The sequence below is a fragment of the Ruditapes philippinarum genome, unplaced genomic scaffold (assembly GCF_026571515.1).
Source record: "Ruditapes philippinarum isolate M1 unplaced genomic scaffold, ASM2657151v2 ctg2992_1_1_1_1, whole genome shotgun sequence".
In the NCBI taxonomy this organism is placed as follows: domain Eukaryota; kingdom Metazoa; phylum Mollusca; class Bivalvia; order Venerida; family Veneridae; genus Ruditapes; species Ruditapes philippinarum.
In genome coordinates this window covers 72220-92878 of record NW_026855019.1, presented here as the reverse complement: position 1 = coordinate 92878, position 20659 = coordinate 72220, and the positions used below count along the sequence as shown (strand labels likewise).

At 33.0% G+C, this 20659-nt stretch overlaps 2 protein-coding genes across 2 annotated transcripts; one reads left to right on the top strand and one right to left on the bottom strand.

The window, feature by feature from the left end:
- Window positions 1-1049: 1049 nt before the first annotated feature.
- On the bottom strand, window positions 1050-10426 carry LOC132741859 (dehydrodolichyl diphosphate synthase complex subunit nus1-like). Its single transcript, XM_060730121.1, has 5 exons — window positions 9986-10426; window positions 7547-7669; window positions 6397-6552; window positions 5863-5962; window positions 1050-4701 (listed from the first exon to the last, which is right to left on the bottom strand). The coding sequence occupies exons 1-5, from the start codon at window positions 10308-10310 to the stop codon at window positions 4611-4613; spliced, it is 795 nt and encodes a 264-aa protein (XP_060586104.1). The 5' UTR covers window positions 10311-10426; the 3' UTR covers window positions 1050-4610.
- Window positions 10427-13909: 3483 nt separating this feature from the next.
- LOC132741858 (uncharacterized) lies at window positions 13910-17549 on the top strand. The gene is made up of 2 exons (XM_060730120.1): window positions 13910-14229; window positions 15810-17549. Exon 2 carries the CDS (start codon window positions 15874-15876, stop codon window positions 17344-17346), a length of 1473 nt encoding a protein of 490 aa, XP_060586103.1. The 5' UTR covers window positions 13910-14229; window positions 15810-15873; the 3' UTR covers window positions 17347-17549.
- The last annotated feature ends 3110 nt before the right edge of the window (window positions 17550-20659 follow it).

Genomic DNA, 20659 nt, shown 5'->3' with positions numbered 1-20659 from the left:
ATTAGGGGTCATCTACTAGTGATGACCAATCACTATGTGAAGTATGAAGACTTTGTGATACATACTTTTCAAGATAATCAGCGGAAACCATTTTGACATTTAAGGCCCCTGTGACCTTGACCTTTGACCTAGTGACCCCAAAATCAATAGGGGTCATGTACTAGTTATGACCGATCACTGTGTGAAATTTGAAGACTTTGTGATACATACTTTTCAAGATAATCAGCGGAAATCATTTTGACATTTAAGGTCCCTGTGACCTTGACCTTTTACCTAGTGACCCCAAAATCATTAAGGGTCATCTACTAGTGATGACCAATCACTATGTGAAGTATGAAGACTTTGTGATACATACTTTTCAAGATAATCAGCGGAAACCATTTTGACATTTAAGGCCCCTGTGACCTTGACCTTTGACCTAGTGACCCCAAAATCAATAGGGGTCATCTACTAGTGATGACCAATCACTATGTGAAATATGAAGACTTTGTGATACATACTTTTCAAGATAATCAGCGGAAACCATTTTGACATTTAAGGCCCCTGTGACCTTGACCTTTGACCTAGTGACCCCAAAATCAATAGGGGTCATCTCCTAGTGATGACCAATCACTATGTGAAATATGAAGACTTTGTGATACATACTTTTCAAGATAATCAGCGGAAACCATTTTGACATTTAAGGCCCCTGTGACCTTGACCTTTGACCTAGTGACCCAAAATCAATAGGGGTCATCTCCTAGTGATGATCAATCACTATGTGAAATATGAAGACTTTGTGATACATACTTTTCAAGATAATCAGCGGAAACCATTTTGACATTTAAGGCCCCTGTGACCTTGACCTTTGACCTAGTGACCCCAAAATCAATAGGGGTCATCTCCTAGTGATGACCAATCACTATGTGAAATATGAAGACTTTTGTGATACATACTTTTCACGATAATCAGCGGAAACCATTTTGACATTTAAGGCCCCTGTGACCTTGACCTTTGACCTAGTGACCCAAAAATCATAGGGGTCATCTCCTAGTGATGACAATCACTATGTGAAATATGAAGACTTTGTGATACATACTTTTCAAGATAATCAGCGGAAACCATTTTGACATTTAAGGCCCCTGTGACCTTGACCTTTGACCTAGTGACCCCAAAATCAATAGGGGTCATCTACTAGTGATGACCAATCACTATGTGAAATATGAAGACTTTGTGATACATACTTTTCAAGATAATCAGCGGAAACCATTTTGACATTTAAGGCCCCTGTGACCTTGACCTTTGACCTAGTGACCCCAAAATCAATAGGGGTCATCTACTAGTGATGACCAATCACTATGTGAAATATGAAGACTTTGTGATACATACTTTTCAAGATAATCAGCGGAAACCCTTTTGACATTTTAAGGTCCCTGTGACCTTGACCTTTGACCTAGTGACCCCAAAATCAATAGGGTCATCTACTAGTGATGACCAATCACTATGTGAAATATGAAGACTTTGTAATACATACTTTTCAAGATAATCAGCGGAAACCATTTTGACATTTAAGGCCCCTGTGACCTTGACCTTTGACCTAGTGACCCAAAAATCAATAGGGGTCATCTACTAGTGATGACCAATCACTATGTGAAATATGAAGACTTTGTGATACATACTTTTCAAGATAATCAGCGGAAACCATTTTGACATTTAAGGTCCCTGTGACCTTGACCTTTGACCTAGTGACCCCAAAATCAATAGGGGTCATCTACTAGTGATGACCAATCACTATGTGAAATATGAAGACTTTGTGATACATACTTTTCAAGATAATCAGCGGAAACCATTTTAACATTTAAGGTCCCTGTGACCTTGACCTTTGACCTAGTGACCCCAAAATCAATAGGGGTCATCTACTAGTTATGACCAATCACAATGTGAAATATGAAGACTTTGTGATAAATACTTTTCAAGATAATCAGCGGAAACCATGTGGTCTACCGACGGACAGACCGACAGACAGACAGACAGACCGACATTTGCAAAACAATATACCCCCTCTTCTAATTACTAGTACCTATAATATTGATTACCTACAAATTTCCTTGTATAAAAATAATGTAAAAATATTTTACATAGGGATACTGACGCAATAACAGAAACACTTATATAAATACAACCCCTCACCTTTCATGTAAGAAAAAAAGTTAAAAAAAGATTCCATATTAAATTTAAAGATAAAAAAATTCCTAACAATGTCTGTGATTTGTTAAAATTACGTTCTGAAAAGTAAAAATATCATTCTGCATTCTGCTATTAACATGCCATTCATTTCATGAAAAAATCAAGTTTAATAATAATACTTTGTATAAAATTACAATAATTCCATCATATGATATTCAAACAAAATCCTTGACATTAGTAGTAAAATTACTGTTGTTAACAACTTATAAAATACAAATTCTATTGACCCTTGTTGAAAAATAAGAAATCTGCCCTTGAAAAATCACTTATACCTTGCATACAATATAAAAATAGACATAACAATTATATAATATCTAGCATATACTCAATTAAAACATTCAAATACAATACTTAATACATGTAGTGTATATTATCAATTTGAGACAAGTTACTCAGTGACATGCCACTCAATTAACTTATAAATAACCTGCATACAGATTTTGACCAGTGGGAATTGTTCTAAATTGACAATAAATAAATACTGAAAGAAGATTTCCCTAGTTTTACTATATCAAACTATAGCTCACTTTCATTTCTTATCTACACCGGAGTTTGAAAGCTTTCAATGTTTTATTCTCATGAATCGTTATTAGGTTTTTGATAGACTTTGGAAGTTGTAAAATATGTCAATGATGGGTGAATGACCATGAAAAGCTTCTGTTAAGGTGCCTTGTTTTGACAGTGTATGGGGTCTGTTATTAGTTCAGTTCTACATAATTTATGTTAAATATTGTACTGGTAAACTTATAATAAGCTGTTACAATGAAATATTTGATTATGCAAAATATCTTTAAAAAAAATTACACAATATTAAAATAAACTCAATTTTATTGACAACTGGAAATTTCCCAGTATATCTAAATAATGTTTGTTTGTTTGTGTCCTTTTACGCCTTTTCCCAACAGTATTTCAGTCATATAGGCAGGTAGTTTCCTAACCATCGTTCCTGGAGAGTTACATCAGTACTAGACTACCTCTCCCGGGGATCGAACCCACGCCAGAGAGGTAAGTGGATTAGAAGTCATCGATTCTAAATAATGAAATATTTAAAATGTTGTCAAGAGACAAAAAAGAAACACCTATAAACCTATTACATGAATAAAATGTGTCAATTAGGGAAAAAAAACACATTACTTGCAGTCTGTTAGTAATGAAGTAGAAATATGGTGAACAAATCTATAAAATCTGTAATAAGTTACATTTATAACAAGTAAAGCATTCTACTCATTGTATATATAACTAAATTTTGTGTAATCTTTCAATAAAGATGTTTTTATTTTTGTCAGGTTTTAAGTCGCAACAACAAAGTATAGGTCATATGGCGACTTTTCAGATTTATTGCAGAAAGATATCAGGTGCCCTTCCAAGCATTATTTCAGGCATGAACAGGCACCCAGAGTAGAAAAAATATGTTAAAATTTATATATATTTTTTAAAAACTCTCTTATCTGGAGGTATTCAGCTTTGATTATTGATGACGTTGAAACTGTGTTTTTACGCTTTATAAATCAAACAAGTTACATCAAGAATTGATGTTAATATAAGTTAAAAATTACCAATTAAGCTGATAAATGCAAACTCAACAGATTTTATCATTTTCTATCATTAAAATAATATTTAATACATTCATATATAACAAGTCACTATTTATCTAGTCAAGCTAAATAGCTGGGTCACTAAATAGAAACAAATCCCTTTACAAGCAATAACTTACACTAGAGGAATGAACATGTTTACAACATAAGAACTTGAATCATTAAGTTGCAGTGAGCATTTCCTAATGCATTCTCAACTAAATCATAATTTAGGAAAAACCTCAAACATTAAAATCAATTCTTGTCCAGCAAGTAACACATAAAATGCTAGCTGCATTTCAGCACATACATGTATATAACAATTACAAAATGCTTATCATTCTATGCCAAAACCACTGAGGAAGAAAGTCAGTCCTCTTAATTCCCCCTACATAATTTAGTACTGTGAACACTGTTAAATCTTAGCTCAAGAAATAAAAAACAAACTTTCTAAACTGAGCAGACGGTCATGTTTTAACTGTCATTGTCACTGTGGTGATTATATGATTATTCTTAATACATACAACACAGAGTGTATCTACATCAGGCTATCTTATGAAGAGATCATCATTTCCAGGGAACATGTGTTTCATTGTCCCAAACTTAGAAAATGGGATGTTCTAGCACATTCGTAATGGGACACATTTATTGAGCCGATGCCTACCCAGAGTTAAGCTGCGTACACTTAAACATTACAGTCAAATACTGTAAAATATTGCACCCTGGGAACGTTAGCTGGAAATGCATGCCTTGGATAAGCTTCTTTATACAATAACATGAATTTTAATATAACTATCTAGTCAAATATCATCACTTTCCGAAACGCTGTTCTGTACATCCATAACTGACTAGCAATGATTTAAATGTTTTATACTCTAGTCCAAAATGAGTCGGCCATGATCTGAAATATTAAAAAGTCAAAGTATATTTAATCGTAAACTAACGAAATTATGGGTAATTTTCAAGTACGAATGACTACACAAAATTAACAATAAATGTGTTTATCTTAATTTTCTACATTGCAAGCGTTAAATAAACAGATTGACAAGTTCCCTGCAAATAAAAAACTCATTTGCAAAATTTTCAAGTCATCTTAAAAATGTACATGTATTATTATTTGGTCAGTGGCTTCCTATGACAAAGTGGTGAAGAACATCAATTGCAAATAACTGCCACTTACGTACATGCATCTCTTGGTTTTAGGGTTTTTAATCAATTCAAGGACATTAAATTACATAAAAATCCTATACCAGCTGCGGGTACATACCAGAATGTCTAGCACAAGGATAACTGTTTATGGCAGTAAAAAGGTTCTGCTGACTTTTCGCTAAACAGTTTCCCCGAGAGCTAGATATTTCTGTCTGTGGCAACAGCCAGTGTTTGATTATTTTTCTTGCGTATTACATATAAATCAAGTTTCAAAATAAAATAACAAAAGCAACTATTTTCATTAAGCACTTTTTTCTTATAATAATGTATGAATTTACAACTTAATTCATGTGGTGGCATGGCTGAGTAGTTACCCAATGGACTAGTAATCTCAGGATTGCAATTAGCTTGGGTTCAAACCCAGTCAGGGGAAGCTGCTGTTTCTCAAGTAAGAAACTCTACATTTATTGCTCAGTACTGGTTGGTTCCAGGGACAGATTTGAAAGTGTGTCCATAAGCTTTAAGCTTCTTACACAATTCAACTAAAAAATTCTCTATCAACCAACTTCATTTACTAACAGTGAAATGACATCATCCTAAGTAAACAATTCATTAAATTTCATAAAAGGCGCACAGGAATGACATCATTTTAAAGCAAGCGTGCTGGGCGCACAAAACATGTTTTTCTAGCAACCAAGTAAACAGTAGGAAAGCCTATCTGATATGCAAGAATTACATATCTTTACATGTATGCAAGCTATCTAGCTACAATACAGAATGGTCGCTTCAGTTCCTACTCAAGCTGTGTTTATAATTTGTATTAGGATATTGACAATTACCTATAGCAAAAAAAAAAAAATCAGTGAAATCTTAATGTAGCCTACAGCATGTAGCTTCAGGTCATAATACTTACAAAACTTCTGTAAGACGTACATGCCATGGCATAAAGCCCATCAGAGACTCTGTATTTCCAAACTTTACAGCTAAATCAGGGTCTGGGTACCCTGTCTCCTCTGAAATAAACATTTTATATCAATCAATGTTGTGTATGCTAATTTTAAATACCTTTAACACTCATGCAGTTGACTGTAACATAACACACAATTGCATTTGTTAATGTTCATATAAAAACAAATAAACAACAACAAAAATCCTAAAACACACATATTAGCAAATGTGAACTTTAAAAATAAGACATTGCAAATGATATTATCTGACAAAACAAGTAACAGTTATGAAAAAAAAAAATAAATATACACAAATGTAGTTTTAAACAAAAATAATCATTTCTATTCCCAGTAAAACACAAAAACTATATGAGCATATAAGCTAAAGGAACCCCCTTGTCAGATTTATCAAAATATAAAAATAGTGCACAATATTAAGCCAGCTACAATTCTACATATGTATAAATTTCTTTAAAAGTTATAGAATTACATTATCATACCTTGAAAAAGTTGGTCTAAAGAATGTGTTGAAAGATCTGCAGTATTTAACTGTTTTAGTGAAACCTGACCACATATATGTCTAGCCATAGTTACTATAGACTGACGTCCATCTTTGAGAGACAGAAGAAAAACATTTATTCTTGACGAACCCCTACCTGAAAATCACACATAAATTGATCAATATCTTATCATACATATAATTATGTTGTTCTTTTATAGTAATAAAGATATGCTCTGACCACATAAAAAAGTAATAAAATCATGGCTATTTTATCCAGTTACATTCTAACAGGTATTGCCCTAAGCTAAGGAAACATTTTCAATTAATTTACTATTTAATTATAAAGAAATAAAGGATAAAAATGCATTTGATAAAACTGGAATTTTAAGTTTAGTTAACTATCATAATTTTCTTTTGACCCACTTAAACTTTGTTCCAATCATAGATTTTCTTACTTCCCATCTACGAAATACTTATGTATGTATACAACACTGGGGTAACTCATTGAACTTGAAGAAATTGTTAACCAGTGTGCTCGAATATAAGTAATACTATCAAATGAAGCATTTCAATGACTGAAGATGTTTCCAGAAGAAACAAATACATGTGAATATCAACAAGTCTTACAAAAAATTAAAGAAATTAAGCTGCAATAACAGACAAATTGTAATCATGAACAAGTAAAGGCCCTTTATAATGGAAAACAGGAATTTCTACTGATTTCTAACTAAAGTACAAATATTAAAATTGAAAGTTTTTTGTTTTAACAAGAAACATACATGTAAAACTCACATTGCAGGGCCTTTTTGAGCTATTTTGACAAAAAAGGCCCCTTTGCATAATCTGGGGGAAAATATTTGGCATTTTGGGAAATTTTAGAATTTATAAAAAATTGAATATCTACCTTATACATGACTTAATACTTAAGAGTGTATTAATATATGACCCTTTTTTAACAATTCAATTTTTCTTATAACTTGTGAAACACTTTAATTTTTTTTCCAGCTGCTGTTGAGAATTTCCTTTTTGAAACTGGGAAAGAAACAGGCCATTTTTGATTGGGAATTTGGCCTTATTCTGGCCCCTGGTGATAAAATGCATGAAAACACCATACATTTTCTGATGAAAACAAAAGAATGTATACTCACTGGTTAATTTTTCTAAACTGGAATGTATATCTATTTCAGCTTTGCTATATTCAGAGTCAATGTGCGAACTTTTCTGTCTTAAAATTTCTTCTTGAAGAGTCTTTTTATTCCTTTTCACAACACCTGAAATGTAAATGACAGTTGCTACTGGATATTGTATATTTTTAGAGTTTCTCCAAATTATTTCAAAGATATACAGAAACACTTGGAACCAATCGGAACTCCTTGGTTATTATTCATTATGACCTTATCATAAGTTTAACTGAAAGGGTCTAAGAAAATGCAACTGACTCAGAACATTTCAATGATAGGTTAAACATCACCAATTCTTTTGTATCTAATTAACGGTACAAAATACCTGCATTTACTCATTATTTACGAAGTCCAAGAAAGATCTGGTTTATATATTGAAAATTTATGCTTGTTATTAAATCATGAGGGCTTTCTGCATCATAGGTTGCACCTAATTTTACATAACAACCATCAATTCACATAGATGGAACAGTACTTAATAAGTGCATTTTTGTTTATTTAATGTCTACACTTTAGAATCTGTCTGCAGCTAAATTTAACATTTTACCCAATATTATTTCTTCATTGTTTAGGGTTTGAGGGTTATGGGTTAAAATATAAGATAATCTTTATTTATAATCGGTGACCATTCAGTGATTTTTTTTCTGTATTTTTTCCTAGGTGAATAAAGGCTGTTTCCCCAAGTTAAAAATAGGTATATTTCCCAAAAAAATGTTAATATTTCCCCCTAAAGTGCCCTGTGCACATTCTACACGAGAGCATTGACTTATATCAACTAGAAGACAGAAAGCTGTCCCTATAGATAGCCACTGTTGTTATGTAACCTGTTTGTTAAATTGAATTGAAAATTTTGTAAAATGTGTGGATAAATTACATTCTCAATTGTTGGAATTTTATTTTTCCCCTAAAATTTTGCCCAGCTATAGACTACATGTGTATATTTAAAAGAAAATCAAATAAAAAAACAACTAAAGAATACATAGAATTCTATACCTATCAATAAATTTTCAGTGTCAGTTCTAGTAGGGCGGCGCCATTTTCAATGTAATTCAATGATAATAGGCGTGGTTTTCCGATAACGGACAATCCCAACTTTTTGGATAAATAATAATCGTTGAGTATTCTGAGTGAAAACGGAAGCAGTGCATATAATACCGGATGACACCTTTCAAACTATTTTTTTAACCGACTTCCCATTTCATATTAGGCCTTGGAGAGAGTCTTATAATGCTCTCAAGGAAGTGTATAAAATTTCAACTTGTTTCAAAGCCAGATGTCAATGGAATATGAAAATATCTGAGGTGGTATGCAAACTTTAAAGTTCAACGTAAAAGTCGAAAAAGGGGCATTATTCTGTCAAAAAGCTTGATAGAGTTACTTCCTCTTGTCTACAGATTGGGGGCATGATGATAAACATGTGTGCAAAGTTTCAAAGCCATACATGTATGTCAATGGACTTTGTAAGTATTTGAGGTATTAAAAAAACTTTAATGTGAATTCCAAGTCGAAAAAGGGACATAATTCTGTCAAAATGCTTGAAAGAGTTACCTCCTCCTCTGTACACGTTGGGGACATGATGGTGAACAAGTGTGCAAAGTTTCAAATGGACTTTGAAAATATTTGAGGTGGAACGCAAACTTTAATACAAGTGGTAACGCTGACGCTGATGCTCTAGTGACTAGGATAGCTCTTCTTTTTCTTATCATAGTCAAGCTATAAATAAGATTAAATAAGTGGAGGGTTCTTTGTGACGCTAATTTTGGCGTCCCGGTACGCGTGTTTATTACGATAGATGGATATATTTCATAGCAAGCCTTCTGCATATGCTTAATTTCGCTCAAGGATGCATAAATATTACTGATTGTTTACAACCACAAATACATTGGCGTGTGTCAATCTTTATCGGTAAGCCGTCCTATGCACATCGGGAAATATATGATACGTTTCAAACTTATGCTTGCTATTAAATCATAGCGAGCTCGACGAGCTGGCCCAAAGGGCCTGCTCGCAAAGCGAGCTTTATGGTAACGCGAGTACCTGCTAGATGATGGTTTTGAAAACTTTCGTCCGAAGTACCAAATTGACACATCGCAACTTTTCTAATTACAAGATAACGATAAAAGCCGATGAACTCTGATTGAAAACGGAAGCGAAGACTGGTGTCCTGCGCACTTATATGGGAACCGTAATAGAAAGGGGGAACCAAAATAAATGGAAGCAGTGTATAAAATACCAAATGACAATTTAAAAACGGAAAATGTAAAATATAAATGAACGATTATTTAACGGTAAAAGAAAATGGAGCTCGCTTAGAGGCTTTGCCTTTTTCATATTTACTGCTTTCCGTGTCAAAGGTAACATCTAATTTCCTACATTGTATCATGAATTTAAATATCAGATACTCACCATTTTTATCATAAATGCTGATGAACGATATTCCCATTGCAGCAGACCACAATATAAAGTTTGCTATGTCAGTGTAAGACATGTCATCCTCTAAAATTAACATTCCAATATGCAAAGGTAACTTTTTCAGCTTTCTTGCATCAGTCTGAGCAGACAAACTGTCAGGTTTGTTGAATGGCAACGAAGGAATTCGAAAAAGACATTGTTTCATAAACGTTGCAAGTGCTAACAAGTAGTGAATAAGCTTCAAAACAAATACATTCATTGTCATTTTTAACGGGAAAACAACTGTTATTCTGTTGTTGACGTTTATCTTCACCGGCATTTCAAGTAAATTAGCAGTAACCTCCCTTAGATGTCATTCACTTCCGGGAGTGACTTCCGGCTGTTGAGACTCTCAATACCAAAGTGAAAATATGCCTACTGTAAGAAACATAAAGTTTTTTTTATATCGTCACGGATAAAAAACTTAACAAATATAAAAAAATTATATCAATCTTATTCCATTTTAATTTCATAAACACAAATACCGACAAAATGTATTTAAAGATTAAAATACAGATGGTACTTTTTGATTGGCTGTTCTCATTTAGTCGCAATATCCACAGGTTATCTAGTACTAAAAGACAGATGTGAACAAAGTTAGCTCCACTTTTGAAATAGATTAACTTGAAGCGGTAGTTCTAATCCAAGTAACTTATATTGGAACGTCTGCATATGATATTTATGTGATATTGTTCGATTTTCCACTCCAAAACCAAACCAATATTCCATGGTCAGTGCAATCTGCATATATATAGATCTATGGTCCAGAACATTGTTGAGAAAGACAAGTTGGCAAAAGCGCCTTCAATAGTAGATGACCTAGAGATTGAACGTCATAGGAAATTTTTCCATTAATAAATGTCATGCGTAACATGTCATGAGATCATCACAACGTTTAAATTTTATTGTTATTACAGTGCACTCCTGACTCGTGCAAAATATGTGGCACTGCCTGAAAAGCCTCGGTGACAACACCGTGTGGAAACTTTCTGTTTAATTTGGAGGCATAGGAGGTTCGAGTCTAAGTGAAACATCATTTTTTAAAAAAATTTCTCCTTTTTTATGTATACACTTCTGTTTGCTTTCCTTTTTCAAAAATCATTTTTTTGTTATTTTAGGCGTATTTCTATTTTCAAACCCATCTTTTACAATATGTTTCAATGTTCGTTATCCGGGAATATAAATCTCTGATTACATTGAATTAGTAACAGCCTGTCTTGTTTATAACTCGGTTAATCCACAGCTTTCATTGATAATTAGCCATGCTGTATTAATTTTTATACACCACAAATCTACACAGCAGCAAAAAGAATGAGTTACCAAATATGTGTAGATCTATATTAATTTTAAATATGATACAATATAGGGTAAAAGTAATGGTAACCGTAATTCATGTTGTGTTGTCAACTCCTTACTACTTTAAGACCCAGTAAGCCTCAGAAGTACTACACTTTTGATTTCTCAAAAGATGTTTATTTCTTGGTTTTGTATTACAGTTTTAGTTTAGATTTTGCAACCTTATAATGATAATGTTTACACAGTCAGCGCTATTTTCACCAAGTGATAAACATCTAGCATGTTCTTAATCCATTACTAAAACATTTTAAAACACATTTTTTCCCTTTCTCTAGAATGAAATTTTCATTCATTTCTGAGACTAACTGTACCATTAATATTGGCTATACTTACTTGTATATTAGGATACACAAATGCAAACGGAATTTAATGTCAAATGATAATTTAAGGAACAAAATTCTTATACATGTAGTTATCGTATATCTGTTCTGTCTTTTTCTAAATAAGTATACTTACATAAATTATACTTAACAAATTGTCGTTTGATATTTTTGTAACTTTCTGATTTATTTTTTATAAGTCTTATTTATACACGCCTTTTAACGCCTTTTTCACCCCCCCCCCCCTTTTTGTTGTCTCAAATGGTGAAAAAAAGCCTTATTTAGGCCCCAAAAACTAGTTTTTGTTTGAAAAATGTTGTTCAAAAAAGTAACAACTTTTTCGGCGCGGCCCCCAACCAAAAGATACATCAGGGGGTTGCCAGAAGGGGGATGTGTCCCCTTCTGTTTGGGGGGTTTGAAGGGGGGCGGAGTTCCCCTCATCGCCAAGAAAATTTTGGACTTGTGAGAGGCTATAAATGACCACAGATTGATCATAAGGTAACGTGTAACCAATGCTGAAAAGCATTTGACTCTATCTTAATCCATTGAGAAGTTGCAGCACTTTGAAATCAATTTTGATGTAAAAAAAACAACGCAAAATAGTGATTTTTGGCAATTTTGAGATGTCCCCTCGTTGCCATGGTAACAGAAAATTTAAGCCTGAGCATGTTGTTGCAAGGGCAATGGTCCAGTCAACATTTGTGCCAAGTTTGATTAGTGTTGAAGCTGTTTTTATAGTATTATAGCAAATTGAACTTGTAACGGGAGACTTTTCAATGAAAACAGCCATTTTTCACAATATGCTCATGAAGTAATGGGTTAATTACTTCATAAATACTTGTTGTTTTTCAGAATGTTAATCAATGTACATTGTAGTTCAGTATTTTATATTTACTTATGTATAATTAATATGCTAATTAATATAGATGTTTTTCAATACTTTCATTCTTAATGTAAGCTAAAATGCTTTTCTTTGTATGTACATGTATTTGTGATATCTTTGTTATCTTTTCTTATTATATGTGTGTGCTGATATGCCAATAAAAATGAAACTGAGATTAGTATTAATGCGTCAAACTTTAACAAGTACATTAACTTTATATATTATGCTCAAACTTAATATTTAAAAAATGTTTAAATATACTGTTTTAAAATTCCTATTAAGTCTCTTTAAAAAGAAAAAAGAAACAATTTTTGAGTACACACAAAGTTGATATGTTATGCTTTAAATTTTATAAACTTAAAGGTAAACTGTCATTAAACAACACTGACAGTTTTTTAGGAAAAGACCAAATAACTTGACCAGTAATAGGGAATGTAACTTCCAAATACATAGTTTGCGCATTTTCTAATTTAAATAAAACATATTCAGTAAGAATTTTCTGGATTTCTATTCATTTTCTGCAATACATTTGTAAAAGTATTTACACAAATTTGAGCAATGTTTATCTTTAATGCAAGAAAAAATGTTCTCAACATGTCGTAAATGACTACAAAAGAATAACGGGAGGCCTCATGGGTGGATGCTTTAATTTGGATATTTTAGTTTTTACTACCAAATTAAAAGCCACGTACAACATTACTTCCGGTAGCGTTTTGTAACGCTGTATACATGTTTTCCGCCTAAAATTAATCATTTTATTTGTATGAATTTCAATATCTATTCAGTTTAATACATTTGATTTAATACGGAAATTTATCTTACTAATGCGGTCTAAAGTAATTATATACTTTTTATGGTCTGTTTTTAGAGTTTAAACACAGAACGGGAGGTGGGGGAGGGGGGGGGGTTATATGTTTATTATATTAATTTCTTCTGACACAATGGTTCTCTACAATAAGAACATTTTCACGACGAATGGGATCATTACATGTGCTTTGAGTATGTCTTTACATTAAATTTAGTCAAAAGTCCAATATTGGTTTTGCAAATTGTCCGCGGTATTTGATTAACCCTTTGCCACGGTACTCCACTTTGATCATTTGAATAAATTAATGCCACCTATTGTCATAATATAATAAATTTATTCTAAGATTTCATTACATGTTTGAAAAGCAAATTTGCGTATATGATCACTGTATCGATTGTAATAATTTCACATTTTATTATCAAAAAGTTGATCGATTACAGTAAACAAAAGTTCAGCTATCATTGTATCGATTTTAAACTTTGTTTCAAATTTGATAAATTTCTGACCCTAATATAGCGTACTTTGGAATAATTTTAAATATTTGCACAGAATTGAGTTTTGACGTAATGTTAATCAAAAATATAAATAATGATACAATTGGCATGCTGTTAAATGGAATGTGCCCATTCTTTGTGCAAAGAATAACGACGCGTGATGCGCAACTTTGTAAATAAATTTAGACTGAAAGATGAACGTTCGGAAATTTGTTTTAATATAACTTAATAAGTAAAAGTTCGGATCGAATTATTGAAGCAAATTTTATGTCAATTCATTGTTTGTTCTCGGCGTATGGATTCTTGGTGAACTAACAAACTACCGAACGATATAAAAGGTTCGTATTTATGCTTTATTCATTTTACAATTTTAACTGAAAATTATTGAAATTACTTTTATTTTTCTTCAGAAACTAGAAGAGCAAACATACTCGCCAACAACTTCAGTGTAATTTTTCCTAGGATTATATTGTGATAATTACCAGAAGTAATGAGTTTAAAATTTCAACATAATATTACTGTGTTAGAAATTCTGAAATAGAAGAAAAACCTCGGATTACTGTAAAACTATTTATTGTTCTTCATTTTTAGAACAGCGGAAAATTAAATAATTAAGAGATCTTTGCTCTCCTTGGGTAATTTTAATAATCAGTTTTGTGTATTTTCTTCTTAATCAGCGTTCAAATGGAAAATATGAAAATTTTAAAAGTAGTGTAGCAAACTGTTCGGGATAAAACTTGTGATTAATTTATGTGTATCTTCATGACTTGCAAATATTATTTATTCAATTTTTATCAATTTTTGATTACAATGAACAAAGGATCAACAACTGAAAAAGTATGTGTTTCAAATTGCCACATTTTTGGATTTTGTTTGACTAATCTTTGTTATCATTAAATTGAAGAGGAAGGAAACGATAGTATTTTAAAATGTTTAAAAAATATATATATAAATAGAAAGAATGAAAAGACAAAAAGAAAACAGTTTTCGTTTGGGAATTTTTACTGGCACATGAGAAAATGTTAGCACCGAGGTTACTTCATTTATTAGCGGAGGTTAATGTCAAAAGGCCTGGTTAATTCACACATGTCTTTAGAATCATACCGCAATTTATTATTAATAACACTAGATTATTTATAAGTCTCGGTGTGGCACATAATTCATTTCTACCCAATCTTCATGCTAGTTTTTAAATCCTATGCTCTCCCACACTGAGAGGTCCTTTTATTGTATAAAATGACATTTTAGCCCAAATACATTATGCTTTCAATTTCATCACAAAATTGAAAATTATCTATGGATCTTCTTTGATCCCTCGTGCATACTTAAAAGCGACAAGGTATCCTGGTAGTGAGTTATGTTTTGTGGAAGTTAAGTATAGGTAGACTTGAAAGTAATCCCTCATATTTCAGTGACACCGCGACTTTACCTGTACACGTGGTTACCATTGCTCAATTTATCAATTTAATCAATTTCAACAATATTTGATTGAAAATATTGACTGGTTAAAATTTTAGGTATAATCATTATCTTCCATAGTTTATTTTCACACGGCGCGGTACATGGTTGCTGCACAACCTCAGATGGGCTTAAGGTACCAAGATTGATCCATCCTGAACTTTGTATCGAGCGAAATTAATTTACTGTTCATAATGAAAAACGACTAACTCTTGACACCTGGTTATGAAATATTGGTTATCTTTCAAAATTTAATGGCAGCTGAATTGGATAAGCCGCTACTTTAACCGAACACTTAACCGAAGTGCACGTGAAGATATGAAAGGCGTACTTTTCATATCAATTTAAACACGTTTATCTAATTTTCAGCCGATGATTTGCAAAAATATTTACTTTTTTCACAGTTATATCAGTACAAGTACTTTATCAATCAAATTGTGTTTCAAATTATCTACTTCAGATTTACCAACGGACTTATTGTATTATTTGTGACCATAGTATATACAAAAGGAAAAGAGACCGACATGAGCAGAAAGTTTTCCGACAGTGAAATCAGAGCATATTCCAAGAACAGGTATGAGGAGAAGCTTCTTCGACAACGTCTTGATAAACTTAAAGAAAGCGCCGGTGTTTTTCACGACGCCACTGCTAAACAGCGTCAGGATCTAGTAGCCGAATGTAAAGATATTCGAATGACAACAGGAGGGAGCGAAACTCCTGATGGATTTGTTCTGGACACAACCTTTGACATTTCTAAGCGTGTCACGCGCCCATGGGCATACAGTGCTATGGAAACCACATATAACGCAGCCTACCTTGACGCTGTTATTCCTCTACCGAAGCAACGACCAAAGTCCAGTACATCACGTGGAGTTTTAAGCCGGTCATCGATGTCTTCAAATAGGATAATGTCGTCAAAAAGTTATTCCCCATCATTGAAATCAGCACGAACTAGTCGATCTGAAAATGTTTTGCATAAACTTCCACCACATAATATAAACAGAAGTGTATCTAATCCGGAAATTCATAATTTTCAATCCACAGGTAATAGGATTGCTATAAGAATAAATGGTAATGAAAACGACAGTCGGACGGAAGATACAAATATAGTCACTCATGATTCAGCATCAAAAACTAAGAGTGATACATATAGTGGCAAAAATATTAAAGATGAAATAGACATTGTTGTTAACGTTGATACAGTAACTGATAACGAAAATGTTCTCGAAAATGAAATAGATAAAGGAGATTTAATAACATACAAACCATTAGAAGAACGGACAGTTGACACTAGAGTCATAACGTTACCTCCAATGTATAAAATTGATTCAAAAGCATACCAAGATGCGGAGCGGGAAAGAGCTATAAATAGGTCAAGGTCGCGTGTAAGCTTCTCGAATTTTGTTGGCGTGCACGAGACACAAGACGATTACAGACCTAAATCCAAATCATCCGATACAAAACGTTCTACATCAGAAACAAAACATGCTGAGCAAGAAAGACATGAGAAAATTAATTCGGAAAAAGAGAATAAATCAAACGAAGAATCTGCTGAAGAGAATTACAAAAGCGATAAAACCACAAAAACTGTTCATACCATTGATCCAGACACAATAGTTGATGCGCATGACAGAAAATCGGAGGAAGTGCTTTATCGCGGAAGGCGGTTACGGAATTACATCAAACCAGAAGAAAGATACAAGCTAGATCCGCTTGTAATGAAAAGACGCCAGAATAAAATGGACAAGCTTGCTAAAGAAAGTGTATCTTTTCTGAAACGGGTTAACCATGAAAATATACGAGTTGAAATAGCGTTTCCTCGGTCGGCGCGAAAGCGAATTCTAACCAAACTTGTACACGAAAATAATTCTGGACAGAATAAGACTGTCACAGACAACAATGAGCCTATCATTCAAAAGAAAATTGAATATTTTATGAATTCAATGTCGGAATATATTCACCAGCAACAGTTAGAAAAGGAACAATATTTTCAATAAGGAGGGGGTTTGAAAAAACAAATTTCAGAATTCCTTGCACGGTATAATTATTTCTCCAGAAGCCATGAACATATTTAACTGATATCGGTAAAATATCACCGGCGTTTAACTTACCGTATGACTTTAGCAACATAAACATTGTGGTAAAATTAATAATTCTTTTTTGTTGATCCGTGGATGATAATAAAGAATGGTTAACGATACCAAGTTTTATTGATTTGGGTTTTTGACAATATCTTTGGCGCATTTTAAAGTATCAAAACCGACTATTACTGTAATATATAGTCATACTAAGGAAAATGTAAATGCAAAAGTAAATGTTTTTTTTTATCTTATTTACATACGTGAATAGGAACACGCTTGTGCGAGTTAGTCGTTATAGTTAGACATACAAATGGATGTTTACTCTAAAGTGTATTAGATTATGCTTGTCTACGATACTTCTGTTTAAAATGTAACCAGTGCATATGTGCTGAGTTGTCAACGTACTTAGTTGTCCACTTTTAACGTTTTGGATACGTAACGTACGCGTACTAAGCTCGGCCGTGTTCAGTCAAGTTATATGCATTAACTTTTTCTAAGAAGTGAATACCATAAATACAAATTAAAGTACATTTCATCTGTCAAACTATCAATGTAAATAACCATTTATTTATTTAATTATCATTCTGATACATAATTTAACAAAAAACGTTTCATACCCAAGCCTTAGACATTACATCATTAGTACGTGAACTCAGAAATAAGATAAATTACAACTTTGTGAATATTCCTTTTTAATACTTTTTTCATGTATATAATTTAATATTTTTTCACGTATATAAATTAATCTAATGTCAACCTTATAACGAGAGAAATATCTATGCCTCACAAAAACGAATCAATTTTTCCTTCTTAAGAAAGGGAAAACTGGAGTTTTATGTTTGAATAATAATTGTAGTGCATATAAGATGTTTATCACTGAATATAGTAGCGCTGAAGGTTAAGTTATTTGTCTTCTTATTAACTAAGTCCTACAAAGTCGTATATGTACTTTGATTTTATTTTAAAATACTTATCATTTTAACTTTTTAACTGCCAAAAAAAAACCCAAAAAAAAAACAAAAAAAAACAATAGATGGTTCAGGTAATCGGCAAATGAATAACTTGTTGGAAACTTCAACACGACACCAAAATTTAAACGGCTTTTGAGAAATGAAAATAAAAGCATTTTTGTGGAATAATGGACCTTAAACGAATCATTGAAAAAAAAAGAAAAGAAAAAAATTGCAAGGAGCTCCACAGAGGTCTGACAGGTAATTGGGTGTCCAAACAAATGTAAACGAATTTCTACACAAATCACAATATTATAACTATAATAACAATAATTTACATAATAACCAACCCTTTAACAACAATTACGCTAGAAAATGCAATTTCACACAATGAAAGTTACTACATACGTTACCCACAATTCATCGGGTATGACTACAATACACAACGTAGAATTTTTGGGGGCAACGGAGTAAAGCCTCTATCACATCAGCCGCACGGAATTTGGTTCGAACGATTTGTAGAGAAATATGTGCTTTAGAAAGGTCGCAGGCAATTGACGGATTTGTAGATCGTCAGGCAGACGTAAGCTGTTCGTACGGTGACCGCATGGCTTGCACGATTATTTAAGCTTGAAAGTAGAACAAAAACCAACAACAGTTCGTATGGTCGTCGCAAAATGACCGTGCAACAGACGTGCGACTGTAAAGACAGTCGTAAGGCAATCGTACGAAATTGAATAAAAATCGCATGAGCACCGCACGACGCAAAAGAATTCGCAAGGCTGCCGTAAGATTGCCGTGCGATATGTCTGTACGTTCATCGTACGAATTCGAAAGTGAAGATCGGATGCATCACCATCATTAGAGCACCCCTCATTGTTTTAATCAAACTGGGATGTGTATGTGTTTTATACTAGTAAGTAGCTTACTTATGCCTTAAGATAAATTGTGTTTAATATTGTTCAATTATACTTTGTAAGGTATACTCGTATAAAATGCAAAGAAAATGGTTACACACCTGGCTCACCCACTTTCTCGGATATCTCCAATAGCTGCTTCTCTTTGTAAATCTTATCAGAGAACCGCCGATCACTCTTAATATAAAATTCTGGGTGTTTAAGTAAACCATTGTTCTAATATATTTTCTGTTTTAGCAGACATGGAGACTTTGTCATTTCGATATATGTGCGTGCAGTCTTCCTCGAAGTCCAAATCTTCGTTTGAAGATCGCTGTGAAGTTTCCTGTGCAGATTGCTTTGTTATCTGCTATCCACTTGTTGAGTCTTAATGCTCTTAATTGGCATCAACCCCAGTACAAGGGTTTTACCCCTTTCCCTAGATTTCTGTTTAGACCAAGGATATGATTTGTATATGACGCGCAACTGACGCGTCGTAGGACTGTTGCACGGATGCCGTACGACTGTCTTACATGTGACAGCATTTGATTACGGCCCGCGGTAGCTGCACGATGCTCGTAAGGGTTATTGTTATTGTCGCTTTTGAATTAAGTGTTCTAAGTATCAAATTTTGAGAAAAAATGATATAATAAAATTATTGCAATAGTTACAAAATCTGCAAAATAAATAAATAAAAACGAGGATATTAACCGCACAATACCCTGTTTAATCTTAAAGTACTGTTTCAGCAGCAAAACGCTTTGATTTTATTCAATTAAATCTCTTGATTGATTTTATAAAGGTCTGAACTTCTTTCAAAAGAATTTCATTTTCGGATTCAGAACGCTCTTCTATTCCAAACAAAAGTTTTCATACACTAAGAGGATGAAAAAATCTTGTATTTAAAAACAATGTTCGTCTTTATTCACTGTATAATTTACATTAAAAGATAGTGTTCTGAATTTTCAATGTGTGCTCCACATATACAAGATGGACTTGAAACAGTGTGATTATCATATAAATCAGAATTAAGGTTACTGCAGTTGTTTTTTAAACAGTAGAGAAGCGTTCACCTTTAATGTAAAATGAAGGCACCGATTCAAATCAATTCAAATATGTTTTTATTGTTTGCTTTAAAGCATCGTTGGAACCCACGGTACACATTACGAATATACTACATTTAATATACATGTATACGGTAAACAGCCTGGGTTACCAAGGATGATGGGGACCATACGCCGCTTTTCTTGGAATGGCATGGAAGTGTCACATTGAAGGTTCCATGATGACCGCCGTATGAACAGATCTGCGGATGTTTTTAAATTCAAAATTTTCCCATTTCATGTTTAAATGTTGAATTCTTCTTAAGCCCGTGCAATGGGG